Here is a 19,161-nt window from a genome sequence, read left to right as displayed (position 1 = left end):
CCCCCCTTGCTGAAAAGGAAAGTGAGATAGAGAAAGAAAAAAAGATTCTTCTTGTCCTTTGTTCTGAGCAGCAGGGAGAGGAGATGTTCAGAAAGGACACCATTATTGAATTCAAATAGTTTCCCCAAATTTTAAGTATTTGCACAAAACCCCATGTGCAAAGATATCAGCCAGCGTTTCCTAATAGTCAGCACATTAGTGGATTTTGTTATCAATAACTCCGCTTTGTTCTGCAATAGGAAATCCTTCCCTCCCTCCCTCCTCTGACCACAAAGGCAGCCATCTACCTCTCTCTTTGGCTTAACTCCAGCAAACCTACCATTCAACACATACACAATAGAAAACCACCTCTGGGAGAGGAGAGAGGAAAAGAAAGTATAAAGAATTTTTTGGACTATGTCCACCTTGTCCAAGAGGAAACGGTCAGGGACTTTTCACCTCGTGTCCTTCATTTTCCATTCTTTCTCCACCATAGAAGTTTTTAAGTCTTTCAAATCAGCAAGCTGACCTCAGCAGCTAGGTTTTCATGTGAAATAGTCTGGATGTTTGTTAGAGAGCCTTGCATGTTTTGTATCTGCTTCCATCAGAGACGTACAGAGCCTATCAAACATACTGTATGTTGGAGTCCCATTGTGAGGGAGGTTACTTGTTGCTTATTGTATGAAAAAGAAAGAAACTAGGGCACAGAACCGTTACAGGACTTGCCTGAGGTCTTTTGGCAGCTTGTTGACAGAACTAAAAATATAATCGGTCTGACATCAATAAAAAACTCCCTTGACTTGTATTTGTTGCTTATGCAAACATCAACGAGCAAACAATCTGGCTCAGTATTCCTAGTTGTAAAGATAGTGGTGATGATATATTGATTCAGCCAAGAACTTCAAGCTTCTACTTAAGTTCTGTTTATGATTTAAGTTCAAGGTTGTGTTTATATTTTAAGGTAGCTCTCTAGTTGCCATAACTGCGTTGCTTGATGAACTTTCGATCTTTAACTCATTTGTGCAGGGAACGGTTTGGGAGGTGGGGTGGTGAGTTCCCCTTCTCTCAGATGTGAATAAAGCACAGAGAAACAAAGGTTATCAGTGGACTTCAGTAGCATTAGATAGCTTTTAGTTACCGAGGTTCGTTCCTCCTACCAGTTTAGCTTTAGTGTGATAAGAGCTCCGTATGGGCTGAACAGGCGGTTACTCTGTACTTACATGGGTTTGGCAGTTTGTGCCGACCTCGTGGCTGCTGAGGCCGTTCATTAAGTAGCATCTCAACACTTAGACAGATGTGCAGTCTACAGCCAGCTGTGTTGAGGAAGGAATTGTAGCACAATATTTGTAGTGGCTCATTGCTGCCTCCTGCCAGAGCTTCCTGTCGCATCCTGCCTTTGGCTGGGATGTTCCCAGGCGCGCTCCCAACTCTCTCTGCTCAGAATTACCTGGTGGGCTTAAATAGCAGATCTTTTACATCCTCACTAGCACTGGGTGAAACAGGTAAGGGCTTGGCCATGGGGCACATCTGCAATCCACCAGCAGTGACTCTCAAGGAGCAGCTGAGGTCGTCATCTCTGCTGCCAGCATAGCACAGCTGGAGCGAAGGTCCCTGTTCAAGGTCCTCCAGAAAATCCGTGCCAGAGAGAAAGCTGAAACTTGACCTACCTTGTCTCAAGCTAACCCCAAAAGACATTTTTCAACCAACTACTTTGTTATATCGAGTGTACTAAGGATGCCATCATTGTCCCATTTTAATTACTGAGATTTTTGTGTTAATTTCAATGTGACTTCAGTATCCTGTAGCTTTTTAATAGCTTTTATAGGGTTTGCCATCTGTCTTATCAGCATCCTATAGTCACTTGCGTTTTGTGGGGATGCATTTGCAGTTATTTATGTTGCTTTAGTGCAAAAGAACTCTGTAAGAAATGATTGGAAATAATTGGAAATAGTTTCTTAGTTCCAATTTCCAAAACAGGGGAAAGAAACTAAAACCATGATAAAAATTGGATTTTGGTAATTGATGCCAAGTCTTAAGCTATCTGTTCTCTTGTCTGTTTAGAAAAATGAACCGAGTGTCATATATAATGCCCGGCTTAATGCATTATCAACATGAGTAGAGCTGTAAAAGTGCTATACAAATAAATGTAAACATCCACTTAGATCAATGCAAGCCTGTAAACAGATGGTCTGAAGTGCATTCGCATTACACAAGGGGTTTGAGAGGATGTTTAGTCAGACAATGGGTGAGAGCCAGGGCTATAACCATGTTTGACAGCTTTATAAGAAGTCTTAACCAGAGAAAGGTGTGGATATGCTTTAGCGAGATGCGCTTTAAATGTTTGGCAAATTAATTTCTACTGATTACTATTTATTTGGTGTAATCAGAAGCGTGTCTGTTCTTGCCTGAGGCTGGTAAGGAGTTTAAAAGCATTATTAGTGTAAGCTTAACAACACTTTCATCGTATACATAAATACTATCCTGTTTTCATGGATAAAAAGCTCTCAGTACTGTGCCCACTGATTTCATTACGCCAGAAGTGAGGCTTTTTGGAAACTGCATCCCAAATGATTTATCATAGCTCTCCCAAGATTTACAGATCTTGTGACTAAAGAACCCTATTGGGCAAGTTGGTAAGCATCTTCAAAGGTTTTGCAAGTTTAATTTCCTTGGCAGAATGAGGATGTTTGCTTATGATCTTTGAATTTAATTGTTGGCTCTTCATAGCTTTGTGCTTCCATTGCATCTACTGTTCCTGCCAGTGTAACAGTCGGTGTGCAGCTCCTCGAATGGTCTGCAGGAAAAGGTGCTGAGCGCTAGGTTTGAGAAACTGTCAGCACTGCAGAATGTACTGCACTGCCTGAGATTTTAGAAGGCTGATATTTGTTCCAAATGCAAATTTGTACAAAACAGGCCTTATTCTCCTGAGCACAACTCTCCAAATCTCCTCCCAGGCACATGCTCAGATTGTGCTTGGGGAAGGGAGGGATGTTTCTTCTGGAGCATGCTAATTATGAAACAGATTTTATCAGCCATCTTTGCAAATTGGCTTCAAAATTACCAGAACCCCAACGTAGCATTAAAACTGCCTTGTAACAGCAATAATGAATGAGCATCAGCGCAGCAGGCGAGCGTGTAACATGGAGACATGCTGAGTGCTTGGGACTTTGTGGAATCTAATCCTAATAGTGGGGTTTTTCCTCCATAGCACGTCTCAAAAATGAAGATGGTAGACAGAGGCTTGGTGGCATTTCTGTCTGAGAGCCAGTAGGCAATTTAAAGGGCCTCAGCTATTGCGATCACAATCTCTTTAGGTCTTTGCTGAGAAAAACTCTCCTCCAGTTTATGCAAAGTCCTGACACTCATGCAAAAAAAAATGCTCTGCATATTTCTTTTTTCTTTCAAAACGTTAGTTCTTTTTAAATGGCCGTGAGCTGCTGTGGAGGAGCTGCTTTAGTGTTTTGCTGTAGAGTCAAAGTCTTCCTTTAGGCTTGAAACAGGCATAGACTGCTGCTCAGCTGTGCTGTAGGCCTGGGGGGGTGTTGCTTGTGTTCTGATTACCTATCTCTATAAATAAAACCCAATTATTTATGTAGTATAAAATACTGCCCTATTTTTACAGCCAAAGATAAATGGCATTTCCAGAGGTTCTCATCGTTGCTTCTCTCAGCGTGCCTCCGCGCGTCAGTAATCGGAGTGCTGCGGTTTAGATTTTAGGGCAGGGTGAGGAGTGCCTTTGGATGAAGGTACGCGCTTGGGCACAGCTCTGAGCAGGGCGGATGGGCCAAGGGGCATCTCGGCAGTTCTTCTGTGGAGGTGTACTGCTCCGTGTTGCGCTGTGATTTGGAGACCAGGTCAGCCTCCCTTTTCTTCATTTTAAAGTATTTGTTTAGGCAGTGTCTGCCTAGCGTGAGTTGAAGGGTCTCTCGCAGGCTGGTTTCTCTGGATGACGGCCTTTGCCTTTGCTGAACAGGAGGTACGGCAGGCCTGGACTGTTTCCAGGCTCGGTCAGCGGCTAGAATGGGGTTAGCCTGTGTTTGCTTTGCCTTTGGTGCTGGAAGAGGCCAGTGTGCATCATCCTGAGGATTACTGTCTGGCCCAGAAAGAGTAGCAAAGTGTTTTAGAGAGTAGAGTTTTCTATCAAAGGCTAGACATAAACATCAGAACGTACTTCTTTGGCACATGGCCTTTTACTGGGAGAAGGGGGATCTCTCCTCGGCTTTCCTGGTTAACTTCTCTCAGAGCAACTCCTTCTACTCGTTTCATTACAGGAAGGGGATGTCAGCAGTAAACCATGGCCTTTCTGAACCTCTATTTAAAGAGCAGAGGTTTGCCAAAGCTGCTTGGTCAGCCTCTCTGCCCATCCTCTGTCCTGCCTGCCTCTGGACCTGGACCCAGAGATGAGCCAGGATGGTCCCACGGGCTTCCGCCTCGGCTGCTGTGGCTTTCCCACCTCCAGTTTCTGTGGGATGTTCAAACCAGGCCACATATGGTTTGGATTTAGGTCTATTTTAGTATCAAAATGCCCATTTAGAGCTGTAATTTACTGCTGTCTTCCTAGAACAGTAGATAATGTTTGCTACCAACTACTTCCTCTCCATCAGAATAAAATGCTTTTTAAGTAGGCATAGGGTGGAGGGTTTTTTGGTGTTTTGGAGATGCTGAATTAAGCCTTTTTTTTTCTTTCCAATCTCTTTTTAGAGAAGGAGGAAAAATGTTGGATTTTTGGTTGAGGGGGTTACATTTGTCACTTGAATTCCAGACTAAATTTACTAAGTTTTGGCACTTTATAGTGCCAAACCGTATTGATGGTTTCAAGCATCAATAACTTCTTTAGCTAGGCAAACTGAAGACTTGCTGGAAATCGTATTGCTGCTTGCAAAACGATATGTATGCATAATACAGATAAATGTGCAAAATTATGTCTAATAAAGTGTGTGTATTCATGTGTGTATATATATATATATGCACACACACATATGATGCAGGTATCATTCAAATTTCTTTCTCCAATTGACACCAATTCATTGCCACTCCCTGAAAATGGTGAGTTCTTAATAAATTTGCCATTTGCTTTGTCATTTTTCTAAGAAAATGGATAGAATATAGAGCCAGGCAGGCTTTCTTCTCCAGATTTGTTAACATAAACTTTACAGAAAGAAAAGTATTTTAACCTAAGTTTAAAATCCCCTGTTTCACATATATACACAACTCCGGACTCTTGATTTAGGTAGAATTTCACTTTATCTTCTCAGATGCCCTTTCGCAAACAGCTCTTGCAGAATGCTGCTCCATTGCACCTGTGTGAACTGGGGCCAGGTGGGAAGAAGAACAATAACTTTTTTTTTTCTTCTTTTTTCTTTTCTGCTGTCTAATCTATCCAGGTTGCACCCATTACCCTGCATCTTTGGGGAATGGTAATGAATTGTGTGGCTCTCCTACTGTCTCACAGTGTGACCTTCAGTGCGGTTTTGTGTCTCTAATAAAGTCTAGACCTTATTTTCCTCTTGGGATTTCTGGGAGCCTTCAAGTCTGTTTTGAGCTCCTGGATGCAAAAGGAGGACGATGTCTAACAGCCACAGCCAGGCAGCTGCTGTGGATGTGATCGCCTTTTGCTCTTCTGTTGCACAACAGGAGTTTAACAGGGTACCCATTTGATACGTGGCATCAAAGTGCATTAGCAGTGTGCATTTGCCGCTTTGTCAAACCAGTAATGAAAGGACCGGCAGGTCATTCTGAAAGCACATGGTAAAACCCTAAGGAAAAGCGTTTAATCTAATTTTACCCATTGTTCCTAATTGTCTCTGCTTGGAATGAGATGATCATTCTAAATAGGCATCAGTTCTCTTCTACTGTGGATTTTCTCAATGCTGTTTCTTTTCTTTCATGTTTTGATGGCTAACTTTCTGCTGCAGACAGGTCAACCCCTCTTCCCTAAGAGGAAAGTGTTAAAGCAGTGAAACAGTCCTTCAGGTCTGAGACAAGTCAGTGTTGAGTAGTGAGTTCTCCCCACCTCGGTCAGCTGAGGTGAATTCTTCTCTGTGTATCTCTAGCTGGGGATATGGCAGTCCTGAAATGTCACATGTAATTAATAAATGACTTCAGGAAAGGATTGCAAGAATGAGTTGAAGTCTGGGAAGGCATGCCTTCTAAGGAAAGACTAAAGGCAACCCAGCAGAGAGAAGGTAGACAAGTAAAAAGGGATCATGGTCTACAAATAGCTCAACAAGAGAGTCATTTCTGGTAAGGCAGAGAGCTCTTCAGAGCAACAGAGAAAGGCAGAACAAGATTCAATGCTTAGAAGTGGAAACAGCTCACTTGGATTGAGAGACCTATTGAATTCTTCATCACTTACAGCCTTTAAATCAAGACAGGATCAATTTATAAACTGGGATATGTGGACTTGATGCAGACGTTCTTAGCCAGCTTCTTTCACAAGTTTTATGCAGGAGACAATTACTTTTTTTCTGCTCCTAAATATATTTTATAAAATTAAGGTCATTCTACAGGAAGAGGGTTTGCTGGGGTTTTTTTTTTTTGGTTTTAATCTTTTATCCCCTTCCATTGTTAGGGCTCTGTTCTCTGTGAGCTCTGGTCCCTTAGTGGGGAAGTGATTTGTGTTTTCCACTGATCCCGTGTAGTCAGACTGACTCTGTACGACCTGGCCAAGGGTGTTATGTCCTATGAGAGGAGCGGCGACCAAACTACAACATCTTGGCTGTGGAAAATTTTCCTAATGTGTCTTTGTCACTTTTTACAAGTGAAATTGCAAATTTTTGAGAAAAATGTGAAGTGGCTAGAGATGGAGTGGGAGGGGAGGATGTGTGACCTTTCGTACTGATGTGAATTGCTTATGGTTTGGGAAACAAAATGATATCTTTATTATGGAAAAAACACAGTATCCCGGGTTACAGCAAAGTCCTCGTTTGGAAAGCTGGGGGTGCTGAGCAAGTTATGTGCTGCAGGCAACCTCGAACTTTGCTCTCCCTGTCAGCCAAGCAAAATTTTGGCTGAGGAGCAATAGCAAAGTGTCGCGTGGGCAAAGTTGTTAGGCAAACTCATGCATTTAGTGCTGCTGAGAGGAGTGCAGACCGGACAGAGCTTCCTTCCCTCAACACTTGCCATCAGGAGTACTGGAAAGCCAGGAGGGGAACCTGAGCTCCCCAGTTGCTCGAGCCTCCCGTGGACTGGACAGTGGCTATGTCTGCCACCGGCATCTGGGAGAACTTCTTTACTTTGTCCTGACCTGGGTATAAACTGAGTAATACAAGACAGCTGGACAGGTTCTTAACTTCAGTTTCCTTACATATTTCTTTTTTTTTTTTTCCTTTTCCCTTCTTTTTGCAGTATGTGGTCATTCCAACACGCCGTGCAACCGCAGTGGCCTTGCAGAGTTTCACTTCACACCTCCTGGGAGATGCTGGCAGTCCTTATCTGATTGGATTTGTAAGTGATCACAGCAGGTTTTGGCAGGGTTGCGTGCCCATGTTTGTTTTTGTTTACTAACTGCTTATCTAAAATGCCAAGTTAAACCAGGGTAGGGAAGGCAGGCCTCTGTTTCTCAGCAGAATGGGAAGCAGTGCAGTGCAGTGCAATGCAACTTTTTCACTTGCTTATGTTATCGGTGGGCTACAATTCAAACCTGGAAGGACCACTTGGGCATGAGAAGTGAACTTCTAAATCTTTTTGGCCTAGGGCATTTGTAAAGCTTATAGACAGCTCTGTAAAGGGAGAGCGGTTGCTTCTGTGATGTGGACATGGGTCCATTAGAAATTAGATTGGAACAGAGTTGTATATGTGTCTTTAACTGTTAATGTGGTCTCATAAACCAAGTATCTATCTATGGGTAGCAACGTGCCGCTGTTCTGACCTGCTATTTTGAACCTGTTTTGTGTGGTAATAAATGATGGTGTAAAATGCATGGCAGGATGGGTGTGTATGTTTTAGGGGTTTTATTAGTATTCTTTTCTGGTGTGTATCCCTTGGGTTTTTATTAGTAGTATTCCTTTCTGTTACTGCTGCAATTGTTGACCTTGGTCTGACTAGAGATCTCCCTTATTATGCCACCGTTATCCTAGTGCAGAGCAAAACAAAAAACCCTGCTCCAAAAGCTGGCAATCAGAGAACATTCACAGTTCAAAATATAAGGCCTGGGAAATTTAATGAGGAAAAGGCATCTGGATATACTGGGGTAATTTCTTTCCTTTGCACTCTTCTGTGGAGTTTGATGCCTAGAGTTTCAGAGAACAGAGGTCATCATTTATAAAATACAGTAGCTTCCATGTAAAGCCCTGAATGGGCACTGCTCACGTTGTGTTGAAGGTGCTACAGTTTTCCAGTGATGTAACTGGGATCTTCACCAGTCCCATCACCTGAGAGACAGAACTTTATTGTGCTCTTCCAGCTCAGCACTGCTGTGTGACACAGCTGCTGGGTGCTGTGGACCTTTTTTTAAAAAAAAAAAAACCCAAACTCTCATTTCTCAGCTATTCATCCCATAGGCACTGGTGTGTGTATCTATACATATTTATATATATTTAATTTTGTGTGTATATATATTTAAATGTACATAAATATTTGCTCTTGAATGGCAGCTCCCAAGAATGATATAGTTGCTCTGTAGCCCTCTGAAGCATACATGAAGGGACAGGTAGAGATAAGCCTGAACAGACCAAAGAAACGAGAAGTGTCTCAAGAGGACAAATATGTACAATTTGGCTTACTCTTTATTTACTTCAATGGTCCTGGGCACCCAGGGAGAAATGATCTTATTTTAGAAATTATTTGAAAGTGGCAAGAACAAAGGAATCACTGGAAGAGACTGCTTTGTGCAGGGCAGGCGGCACGGGGAATGTCAAGTAGGAGAATGAAATAAGCAGGGCAGCCTGCTTTGAAGGCAAGGTCTGAGATGCAGGCGAGGCTGTCTTAGGTGACTGCGCTGCATCTTCATCCTTTTTCTTACATAAGAGGGATGTCCGGGAGGAACAGCGAGGACCCTGAATGATTGCAATTAATCTTGAAAGTTGCCTAGGGCTCTTTAGTGTGACACATTTAGAAAAAAAAAAAATAGGACTTTGATTGTAGAAAATAATGTGCCTTGCCCTTCTGGTGTATTCAGAGATCAAGCAAATTGTGAGTTACTTAAGGATGCCTGCCTGAAATATGCTTAACCCCAATTTAATAGCTGCCTTAGGCTTTCTTTAGACTGAGAAAATATTAATTATGATTTTGAATTACTCTTTTCGAATGCTGTACTCATTGGGCAGTTCTCGTTTGGGAGGAAACTACTCAAGTACAAGGCTCTGTGGCAGGAGAGCGGGAGCGAAGCACTCGTGTCATGGGAGACACCAGCATCCATTTCTGTAGCCTCTGGTCTGCCTTGGCTGACTCATGCTCCCTGTGCTACAGTGACTGAAAGGTCAACTGCAGCTTCCACATAACGCAGAAGAACAAATAGTATTTAAAGTGAAAGGACAAACAGCCAACTCCTCCGCCAGAACTAAGACAAGCAATCAATTTGATTGCTAAAAACTGCAGGTGTTTGTCATTGGAATTGTCCCACTGCGTTGTAGGATGGAGACCTTCATGCAGGATTGAAATCCCGCTTGGGCAGGTTACAGAAGTGGCTTGGATTATGACCAGGATTTTTAAGGCAGTCCATGGTAGCGAAGCAATCTAGTTCTGTTGGCTTTAAGGGAAATTTGGGAACCCCATTCCCATAGCCCTTCTGGGATTCCCCAGCCTGAGGACATCAATTCACACTGCTGTTAACTCCAGAGTTACCGTGAAGCAGACCAAGAGCAGAGTGTAGGTCTTGAAAGAGAGGGGCAGAAGGCAGGATACATCAAATGAACTGCAGGGACAGACACGCTCCAAATCAGTGAAACTCAGCCTCCTGACCACTCAGGGTTCATCGGAGCTCCTGAAGATCTGCCATTATCTTCTGACTGCTTACAAAATCCGCCTGAAGCTCCCTCACTAAATGAGCAGTGTTTTGATCAAACATGGCTGGAGTCTTACATAGTTTTGGTGAGTTCATAGTGAGATTCTCTCTAGCAGTGCTCTTCAAGAATCAGATACCCATGTCCTTGCCAGGACTAAGCTGTTGCAGGCAGTTGTCTCTTTGCTGGATACCAATAAATGTATTGATCTTATAATCCTCACGTGGAACGTAGAAGGTACTTCACAGCTGCAGCCTCACGTGTGCCATTACTCCCTTGCTGTGTGGTGTGCCGTAAGAGTTGAAGGTCAGACTCAGATTTTTCTGTAATCTCCCCCAGTTCTGAATATTGCAATGCAGTTCCTTGCAGTCACCCAAAGCGCCAAATATGTGTTAGTGTTCAACAGCCAAGTGGAAGGAAGATGACCTCTGAAGGTCCCTTCCAGCCCAAATGATTCTATGCTACTATGTGTGTATGGTTATTTTTCATGTCTCTTCAAATATTGATAGCTTTTATTATGGTAAAAAGGCTTAAGATTGACTTACAAAGAAGTTATGCAAATGCAGTTTTAGGGTGGCAGCTGTAATTTGCGTAAGGTTTTACTACCTGCCAAGCACTGAGATCAATTACTGGAAATCAGTGCTGCCTATTCATTCACAAATAAGAATAGGCATTGCTGCAGGATTTCATTAGATGAGACAGGTTTTATTCCCAGATAACTGTAACTTTTTCAGGACCTTTCTGATAACCTGCAGAGTTTCAATAATTCCTGTTTAACAACTTGGAGTATAACTCCATGCTTTATTCTTGAGGTAGTCAGTGAGAAATTTCACCTGTTCAGCACATTACACCCAAGTATCTCTTGCACTTTTACGTCTTTGGAAGGTCCCACCATGCAGACGCGGTTGCTGAAGCACCGAACAGTTAAGAGCAGTACCCCAAATCCCACCACTCACGTTGAGTGTCAGGTGAAGGTCTTCTGACTGCTCTGCCTGTGCCCTCATACCCAGACCGCGTTTCAGACCCAGAAGAGCTGAGTGGAGGTCGGTAGCAGCAGGAGGTGAAATACAGTTAACTCTTCTCAGGCTGCATCACAGCTCCAGCTCTTCATGTTACTAATTCTGGTTCTATCTTCGTTGCCCTTTAAAATTAAATAATTGTAAGAAGTGTCAGTGAGTCTGCGCTTCTGTGTTCATCTGTGCACGCGTGTGCATGAACTCCCTACTCAGGTTGACGTTATTCCTTCACACGAACAGCCATCTCCCTCCACTCGCTGACGTACTTCTGCTTCAGGAAGACCGAGTACAGGCGGTGATTTTTTATTTTTCCTTTGGAGGCTGTGCCTTGGTACTTTTTCTTTCCTTCCTCCAAGTCTGTCATTTGCTTCCTCTCTGAGCACAGCAGTTCTTTCCTCTTCCATCCTTGCCTTCCTTCTAGCCCTGGCTGTGATGAGAAACGGGCACTGGCTGCAGGCTTGGCTCTCTCTACGTGTGCCAGGGAAACGCACACGCTGTCCTTGCTGCTCTGGTGCCGTTGGCTCTCCTGTTAGCTTCCTCCTTTAGTAAATTCTTTCTCACCTCTTCTCTGGAACCATCCATCAGGTCTAGGGATTGAAACCCGTCTGTATCTGCGTGTCACCTGGCAAAACCAATGTGTGAGGATGGTGTTTTAAAGTGCCAGAGATCAGCTGTCCTCCACCAGCACCCTTTGATGGGCTAAAAGCTACTGCCTATACTCCACTGGTGATGGTTCCCACCTGCCCTGACCTCCTTGGCTGCTGCTTCTTCAGTTTTCCCTGAGGGACACAACATCCAGCCGCTCTGCCCAAGCAGCCTCAGGACAGCATTGCCACGGTCTGGCAACCAGGCTCGGTGAAAGGGAGGACCCCGATCGCTCATCTGTGTGCTGAGGGTCATGCAAAAGCCCTCCCCAACTGTCCATCTCTATTATGCAAATAGCATCATTACCCAAATTGCTGGGTCTCTGACGGCCTCCTCTTGGCAGACCCGGCGACTGGACGCCGTGTCGGTTTGCGGTGCCCGGGCATGGCTGGTTCACCTGGCAGCAGAGATCGCAAGTGTCCCAACAGGCATCTTCTCTTTGAATGGTCTCCTTTCAAAAGAGAGGTCTGAGCGTGAGTGACCTTGTAATTAACTGTAAGCAAATCTGAGCTGTTCTGTTTTCAAAGGGTTTGTGCCACCCCTGGTATTACCTGGAAAGATTTTAAGACTAAGCCTATCCCTTGTCACCTTTCACTTTTCTCCTTTCCCCAACTTTCTTATGTGAGTAGGCTGATACACTAGATCTAATGAGCTAGTTAAACAGCAAGAATGCTAATGACCTTCCTGTAGCAAGTAGTTAGCAGAACAGTGTTAATTATCACTGGTGCAGAGTATCAGGGAAAGCAGATCAGCATTTGATTAGGGGCAACTCAAGGAAAACTGTAGTAAATGCAGCAATTAAGATACTTCTTTAATGAAAGTTATAACTGGAGGTGTAGATTTCACAGCCTTGTCCCAGTTTGAGACCACCTTTTTGTTGATTTGGTTTTGAAGGTGTTTACCCATCCGAGTAAATATATATGTACTGAAAGTAGTTCTATATGTAAATACTTGCCTGCCTGAGGGAGCGGAATTCATGTAGTATGGTTTAAAATTTGTATTTTATGGTTTAAAATGCTGTGGCTACTTCAGAGTAGATCTGTGGGCATGCTTACCCTGGAATAACATTTTTTCCATATTAATTTGCTAGATTAAAACAGGTTGCAGCCTGTTGGCGCTCAAATCCACTGCTGTCTGACTTAAAAGGGCAGTGGAATAAAGTGGATCGCTGCGATGTGATGCTGCAGTCTGGGTTTTTTGTCCCTGTCTGACCTGTGCAGCCATTCCTCAAACACAGCCCATTATGTGCTTGCTGGTGAAGACGTAGTCCTGTCTTCTGCCAAAGCAGGGTGTGAGATGAGCTTGAGTTCAAAAAGGCAAGCATATCCCGTAACAAAAATGTGCAAATTATTCTCCTAGCATCACTCTCTTTTATACCGACCCTCAGGAGATATTCCACTGCTGTTGTGGGATTAGGGATGGAACGGCGGTCTCTGTCTTGTTGCCTATTGTAGCATGGATGGGGCTCTGAGCAACCTTATCTAGTTGGAGATGTCCCTGCTCACCGCAGGGGGGTTGGACCAGATGACCTCTAAAGGTCCCTTCCAGCCCAAGTGATTCTGTGATTCTATGTTACGTGTTCTAATATTTATAGTCTATATGAGTGTGTATAGGCAGCATCTTCCATCACCTGACAGCAGATGAAATGCAATACACATTTATGGGTTTTATTGTTCTTTCTCTACCAAGTGCCAGCTGCTTGCCTGGTGTTCTGTAGCCCTAACAGTACCATTCCTCCTGTAGAGATCTTCCCCCACATTCGTGCTTGCATATGACGCGGGCTGTGGTGGGTAAAACGGGACTTGCCCTTGCAGTCCAACATCAGGTGTGCGTGTGTCAGGGAAGTGCTGTGGGGAATAGAGCCCACAGCCCCTCGTCCTTATTCTCTGTTTCTTCAAGCAGTAACTTTAAGTTGAGGATTTCTCTGGTCCTGACTGAGCTGAGTAATTAAAAGCCTTTTTCGTAGTGCACGGAAAGGCCAAATCTTTGACATGGCTGTGAGCAGCAAGAAAAGGGGAGAATTAAGCACCTGGAGACCAATCCACAGAGGATTTATCTCCTCATTGCAACAAGCTAGCAAGCTTCCCACTTCTGATGACTCAGCAACAGACAAGATTTAAATCTGCCCTAAAAACCCAAATGACTTCCCATCTATAAAATGCTCTTTGCCAAAGGTTCGCAGCCTGTTTCCCAGAGTTGCTGTGCACCTGTCATCTCCCGTGACTTTGGTTCGAGGTGCAGGTTCTCAGTATTTTCGATAAACGGACAGATGTAAAAGTATCTCATTAAAAAAAGCCCAGAAATCCGGAGCTGATTGTTGTTTCACTTGAGTATTTCAAGCTCTGTCTCATCTGCTTTGTCACTCCCATGCACCAAAAATCTCATTAAAGAAGTGGCTTCATTCTCCGAGCTGCCAAGGACCCTGTGCATTCCCAATACGGACACAAGAGTTTTCATGGTGCTGAGCACCTTTCAGAACGAGATGTCCAATTTCTGCAACGCTGGGGAAGGATTTCCTTCTCCTGGGATGTACTGCTAGGGAAGGTGCCTGTGCTGCAAGGAGAGGTGGGGGACAGGGATGCTGCTAAAGGGTGTGCTCCCAAAATGTGGTCCTGTGGCCTTATTTTGACGCGTAAGTGGGCACCCCCTATCCCTACACATTTAAGTACCTCTGCTTTGTCATGCAAGCCATGTTCATCGGTTCCACGTTCCCCACGGTACAAGGCATCTCCTACTGGGACAGGAGAAAGTCCAGTGTTAACTTAGAAAATCCCTGGGCAGTCCAGACCTGGAGAAAAAGGCAATTAATGACATGAAGAAAATAGATTTTCAACCCCCTCCATATGTTGTCTGGAGGTGAATGTTGCTCCGATACCGAGAGAGGCACAAAGTCCATTTGCTAGCATTGCAAGCAGAACCCTTGATTGAGTCTTTTAATTCACTGCAGCCTTTTCAAGGAAACACCATTTATTTAATGCAGCCTGGTAGTCCTGGGAGGGGGTACAAGGGTATGAACAGATGAGCCTGCCCCAGGGGCGGCAGTGCAAGAATCCTTGCTACAGCTATTGCTGGGGCAAGCTCGGGTACCGCGCACTAATGCAGGATGCTGATATTGTCACCAGCCAAGTATTAAATTGTTTGCGATCTCAAAAGGACACAATTAAGTTTAACAGGATGTTTTGCTTTTTTCCCTCCAACATCCAAACATGCCAAGGTTAAAATGGAAATAACTTTTAGACTGTAATTGCTTTTACCTTTCTGCAGTTTTCTGAACGAATATCATAAAATAGTCGGGTTTGCTTCCTCTTTTTATTAATGTGTTTCTTACGCCATTTAGCACAGTATAAATGCTTGTGCTCCCCCAGAGGCCCAGCAAACTGTTTATTTTACTTTATAAAATCCCTTATTTTTCGTTTCTAGTCTTCATTTGCATTCATATTAGATTAAAAGAAAAAAAAAAACCCCACAGAGAAACCTTTCACATGCATCTCTGAATTCAGAGTGGGTGAACCCCAAAACATTGTGGTGACTGCAGGGTTACAGGGAATGCTGTGTTAAGGAACCGTACTGAAGAGAGGAGCCAGGGAGAACCTGGCTCGTATCAAACTGGTAATCATGAAAATCAGGTATTTGTGCCAGATACTGTGGAGGAAATATCCTTTTACGTAGCAAGATTTGTGCCCAAGAGGCAATGTCAGAAATTTAGAAAAACCAAGCAATTGCAGAGGAATTGAGATGTACTCGGCAATGAGACAGAGTAGATGAAATCATGATTTCAAAGATGTTGTTACCATTACATTGTCTAATTAGTAAATCAGTTTAATTTAACCACTCATGCTGTTCAGGAGGGACAGTGACACAGAAGCAAGCTGTCTCCCTAGGGCTTCAGCCCACCGGAGCTTTTATTACATCAATAGCCTGTCCTGTGTTCCAAAAAACACAGCACATGCTTCCCAAGAAAGGTAATGAAGTTTCCCTTTTTTCCTCCGTTGTCTTCTGCACTCAGATTGAGACACAATCGGAGATTTGGGAGTTTTGGATCCTGCCCGCTGCAGCTGTACTGTCCGTTCTTCGGAGAGCAGGCATTTTCTCTAGCTGGACTCCATCCAGTTGGCTGCCACCGGCAGAATACGTGCCATTTATATTCTGTTGTAAAAATGCCATGAGCTGAAGTTTATTTAGCAAAGTCATTCCTCTTGGTCTGAGCTCTATGTTACACCGTGAAGGAAAAGAAGATGTGAACTTTCATAGGTAGGATGTTATCAAAGGCTTTTGATTAGACTGCAAAGCAGCAGCAGGACTTCCTTATTGATCTTCCACCTCCACATTTTGGGTAAATGTTTTGAAGTTTGTTGCCACCTACCAATTGACAGAACAACGAAAGGAATCCCACACGTGAGTCCATGCTGAAGAACTGACTGTGCATGCACCCCCCATATTTTGTTACTGATGATAGAGAGAAGACACCAAGTATGATGCTGGATTGGGTCTTGCCAAATCACAGTTAGACGACTCAGGATGCTATCATTGCGAGGAGTCTGGAAAGCCAAAAATTGGCAATACAGAGCAGACCATTTGGCAAACCATATGTCATTCTTGGAGCCTGAGCCTGTAATTATGTCCTGTGTCCTCTTGAGAGGAGATGCCAAAGTTCCAGTCTTAGCAGGTGGCTTGCAACTGAGTGGAACAAAACAACGGGGAATAGTGACTGTTAAGTTAACAGCAAAACCGTATATGTGGGCCCTGATAAAGTTCTCGAGTTAAGAGGTGCAGAAATGAATGAGGGGATTATATGGAATTATACAGATGAGAAAGCCCAGCTGGCTTGGTGGGAAGAATTATACCTTGGATGGGAGGAAACACTGCTTTTTCTAAAATGTACACTTATAGAATATGTTGGGTTAAAAATTAAAAAGGGAGCAGATTCAATATTAACATGATTTATTGGTATAAAAGGTCAACACGATGCCTTAGAAGGGAAGGTGTGGGGCAAGCTGCATTGGGAGTTTTATTTGTTGGAGACCTTACATTTTCAAAGCTGGTTTCAGCCTAGAATGTCATGTCATCCATAAAAGAAAGCAATCGGGAGCGCATGCCTGGCTTTTCATCCTCTACTGCTGATTTATCATGTCAATTTGTCAAGTGATTTATTGTCTGGTCCTTTTGGAGGATAATTGTATCCATTCCCAAAAATGAAAAGTGATTTAGAATTTCTAAATTACTATTTTAGAATAGCCTCAATTCTGGCTATTGCACACAGAGGGGCTGATTCAATGCCAAATTTTGATTCATAATGAAGAATAAGGGAAATGTTGGGAATTAAGGTGTCTGGATACAAGAGGGAATAAATTACCAGCTGATGTCCCTGTCTTGTGGGTGCAGTGCATGTTTTGCTCATCTGCTATGGGTGCATTCTTTTCACGTTCAGGTCTCGTTGCTATTTTTTAAGTCTCTCCGACTAATGGCCACTGTTATTTGCCTTCAGTCTAAGGACTTTTTTAACCATCATTTCTCACATAAGACTTGTTCATAACACTCTTGTTTTTCCTTGTGCGTGTTATACACTGTGAATAAAGTTCTCTTTGAGAGCACAGGAACACATCCTTAGCTATATCCCAAGCACTGAGATTTTCTCCTCCTCCTTTCTAGGGCAGGGAATGAAACAAGAAGTCTGGCTAAAAACCTTCACTTTTTTCTGTAGGTAGACTCTTCCAGTGTTTATTCACTCCCCTCTACTTGAGAACGCTCCATCCTGACAGACAGTCCTCTGCTCTTTTGTGTGCACTGGTTTCACCTCCAGCATCAGGCTGGCCACTCCTCCTTTCCTTCGCTCTAGCAGGAGCCAGGCTGAGCTGTAAGATGGATATAAAGGCACTGAGACTACCAATGCTCCAGAGTCTCCCTGCTAAAGCACGCCTTGCAACGCATTCATCTGAGTCCCCACGAGCATCATCCTCCTGTGACCTTCTGCTGTGCTTGGCCTCTGCCGAGGCATCTCTTCACACACCTTTACATCCCAGGTCGTTACAGTTGGATGCAGGGCTGTGAAATGGTGATTTCTCCTGTCTGTGACATTTCCTCACTTGACTGTCAAGATTTAAGTCTTGAACGTCAAGATTTTGCTTGTAGTTTGTGTCCGACGCCACCTTTTTCATTAGCGGTTGTGTAGCAGTTTAGAAGTTGCTGCACAAGCTTTGACTATTTCTGGAACCGATTTGCGTGTGTGCACAGCAGTAAGGTTTTACGTTGCAAATTCCCTACAGTCTTTTGGCATAAACTACTATTACTGCCTCAACAAAAGGTCACAGATAAAACCAGCGATGGACATTTAAATACCCAATGCCTTGAGACTCTTCCCTCTGCTGCTACTTCTCTGTTGGATTTATGGAGAGTAAAGTTGTTTGCTGGACAATAAATATTAAAATGTGATTGTTTTAGCTATAGACAGTCATTAAATATTACTGAGTTTTAGCAAAAGCTTTTCATAATGAACTAAATACTGCGATGGCATGTCACTGCTCCTTTGTGTAAACACAAACTTGTGTTGACTTCCATGTAATTATGCCTTTTGGCTGTCAGAAGATGCAGGTTGCCTTAGCCCATAAATTCAGTGGTGCGTGGTTCTTCGGTGTGAGCGTAGCCCCTACACAACAGACCTTGTTTGAGCCTGCGGGACGGAGTCACATCTTGCACATAATTACACTTCAAAGTGCAACAAGCTTAGGAGGTTAGAAGAGAGAACGAGGCCCATACCTCAGACGTGGGGATAAAAAAAAATTGTGTTCCAGTTCTGTTTCTGAAAATCAGATGGGATCTCTGGGGTTTTTTTGTTCTGTTAAAAAACATTCCCCCCTTCCCACTCAATACGCAGAAATGGATATACCTCTTTTTGCAGAAAGGTGGTAGGTAAGGTGTAGGAGTAAGCAGGACTTGATAGAAATTGCAGAAGATTGATGACTCCATCGCCCACCGAGCAATGCCGGTGTGGCCCTGCTGGTACCCCAGGAGGCTTGGTCAGTCCAGTGAGGTCAGACACCCATGGATGCAGTCGCTGAAGCAGCCAGGGAGAAGATGGAGAGGGCTCTGGGAAAAATAATAGATCAGGCCAGAAGAGCGACAGGGAGAGGAGGATCCCTGCCAAACTGCTTGCAGCGTAAGTTGCCCAGACTCCAAAGCAGCATGTGGAAGGCTGAAGCGTGCAAGGGACATTCAGCTTTTACTGAACACACTGTTCCATTTTAAACCTCACGCGTATGTCCAGTGGGCGGTTGTTTTAGGGAATTGTGTTTCGTTCCCTTTACCATTATTGTGTCTCTTTTTCATCTAAGTGACTGATCTATTATTTTTTTTTTGCCCATCTCTCCTAGATCTCAGACCTGATCCGACAAAGCACAAAGGAGTCCCCAGTCTGGGAGTTCCTCAGCTTGGGGTATGCACTCATGCTCTGCCCGTTTGTCGTTGTCCTAGGAGGGATGTTTTTCCTGGCCACAGCCCTCTTCTTCCTAAGTGACCGAGCCAAAGCTGAACAACAGTGAGTAACCTGACAATTGCGAATGGGGAGGTACCGCAGCCTGTTTTCT

The 19,161-nt window shown here is 43.8% G+C and overlaps 1 protein-coding gene across 1 annotated transcript in view; it reads left to right on the top strand.

The window, feature by feature from the left end:
* The window catches only part of SPNS2 (spinster homolog 2 (Drosophila)), a gene marked incomplete at its 5' end in the record, with an annotated part of 85,700 nt that overhangs the window by 65,926 nt on the left and 613 nt on the right, over nucleotides 1-19,161 (top strand). Inside the window, 2 exons of the mRNA XM_009710474.1 lie at nucleotides 7,327-7,425; nucleotides 18,949-19,112. Coding sequence (XP_009708776.1) covers nucleotides 7,327-7,425; nucleotides 18,949-19,112 — 263 coding nt within the window. The remainder of the gene's footprint in view (nucleotides 1-7,326; nucleotides 7,426-18,948; nucleotides 19,113-19,161) is intronic.

Source organism: Cariama cristata, unplaced genomic scaffold, assembly GCF_000690535.1.
Source record: "Cariama cristata isolate BGI_N322 unplaced genomic scaffold, ASM69053v1 scaffold170, whole genome shotgun sequence".
Classification (NCBI taxonomy): Eukaryota; Metazoa; Chordata; class Aves; order Cariamiformes; family Cariamidae; genus Cariama; species Cariama cristata.
This window is presented reverse-complemented; position numbering and strand designations above follow the sequence as displayed.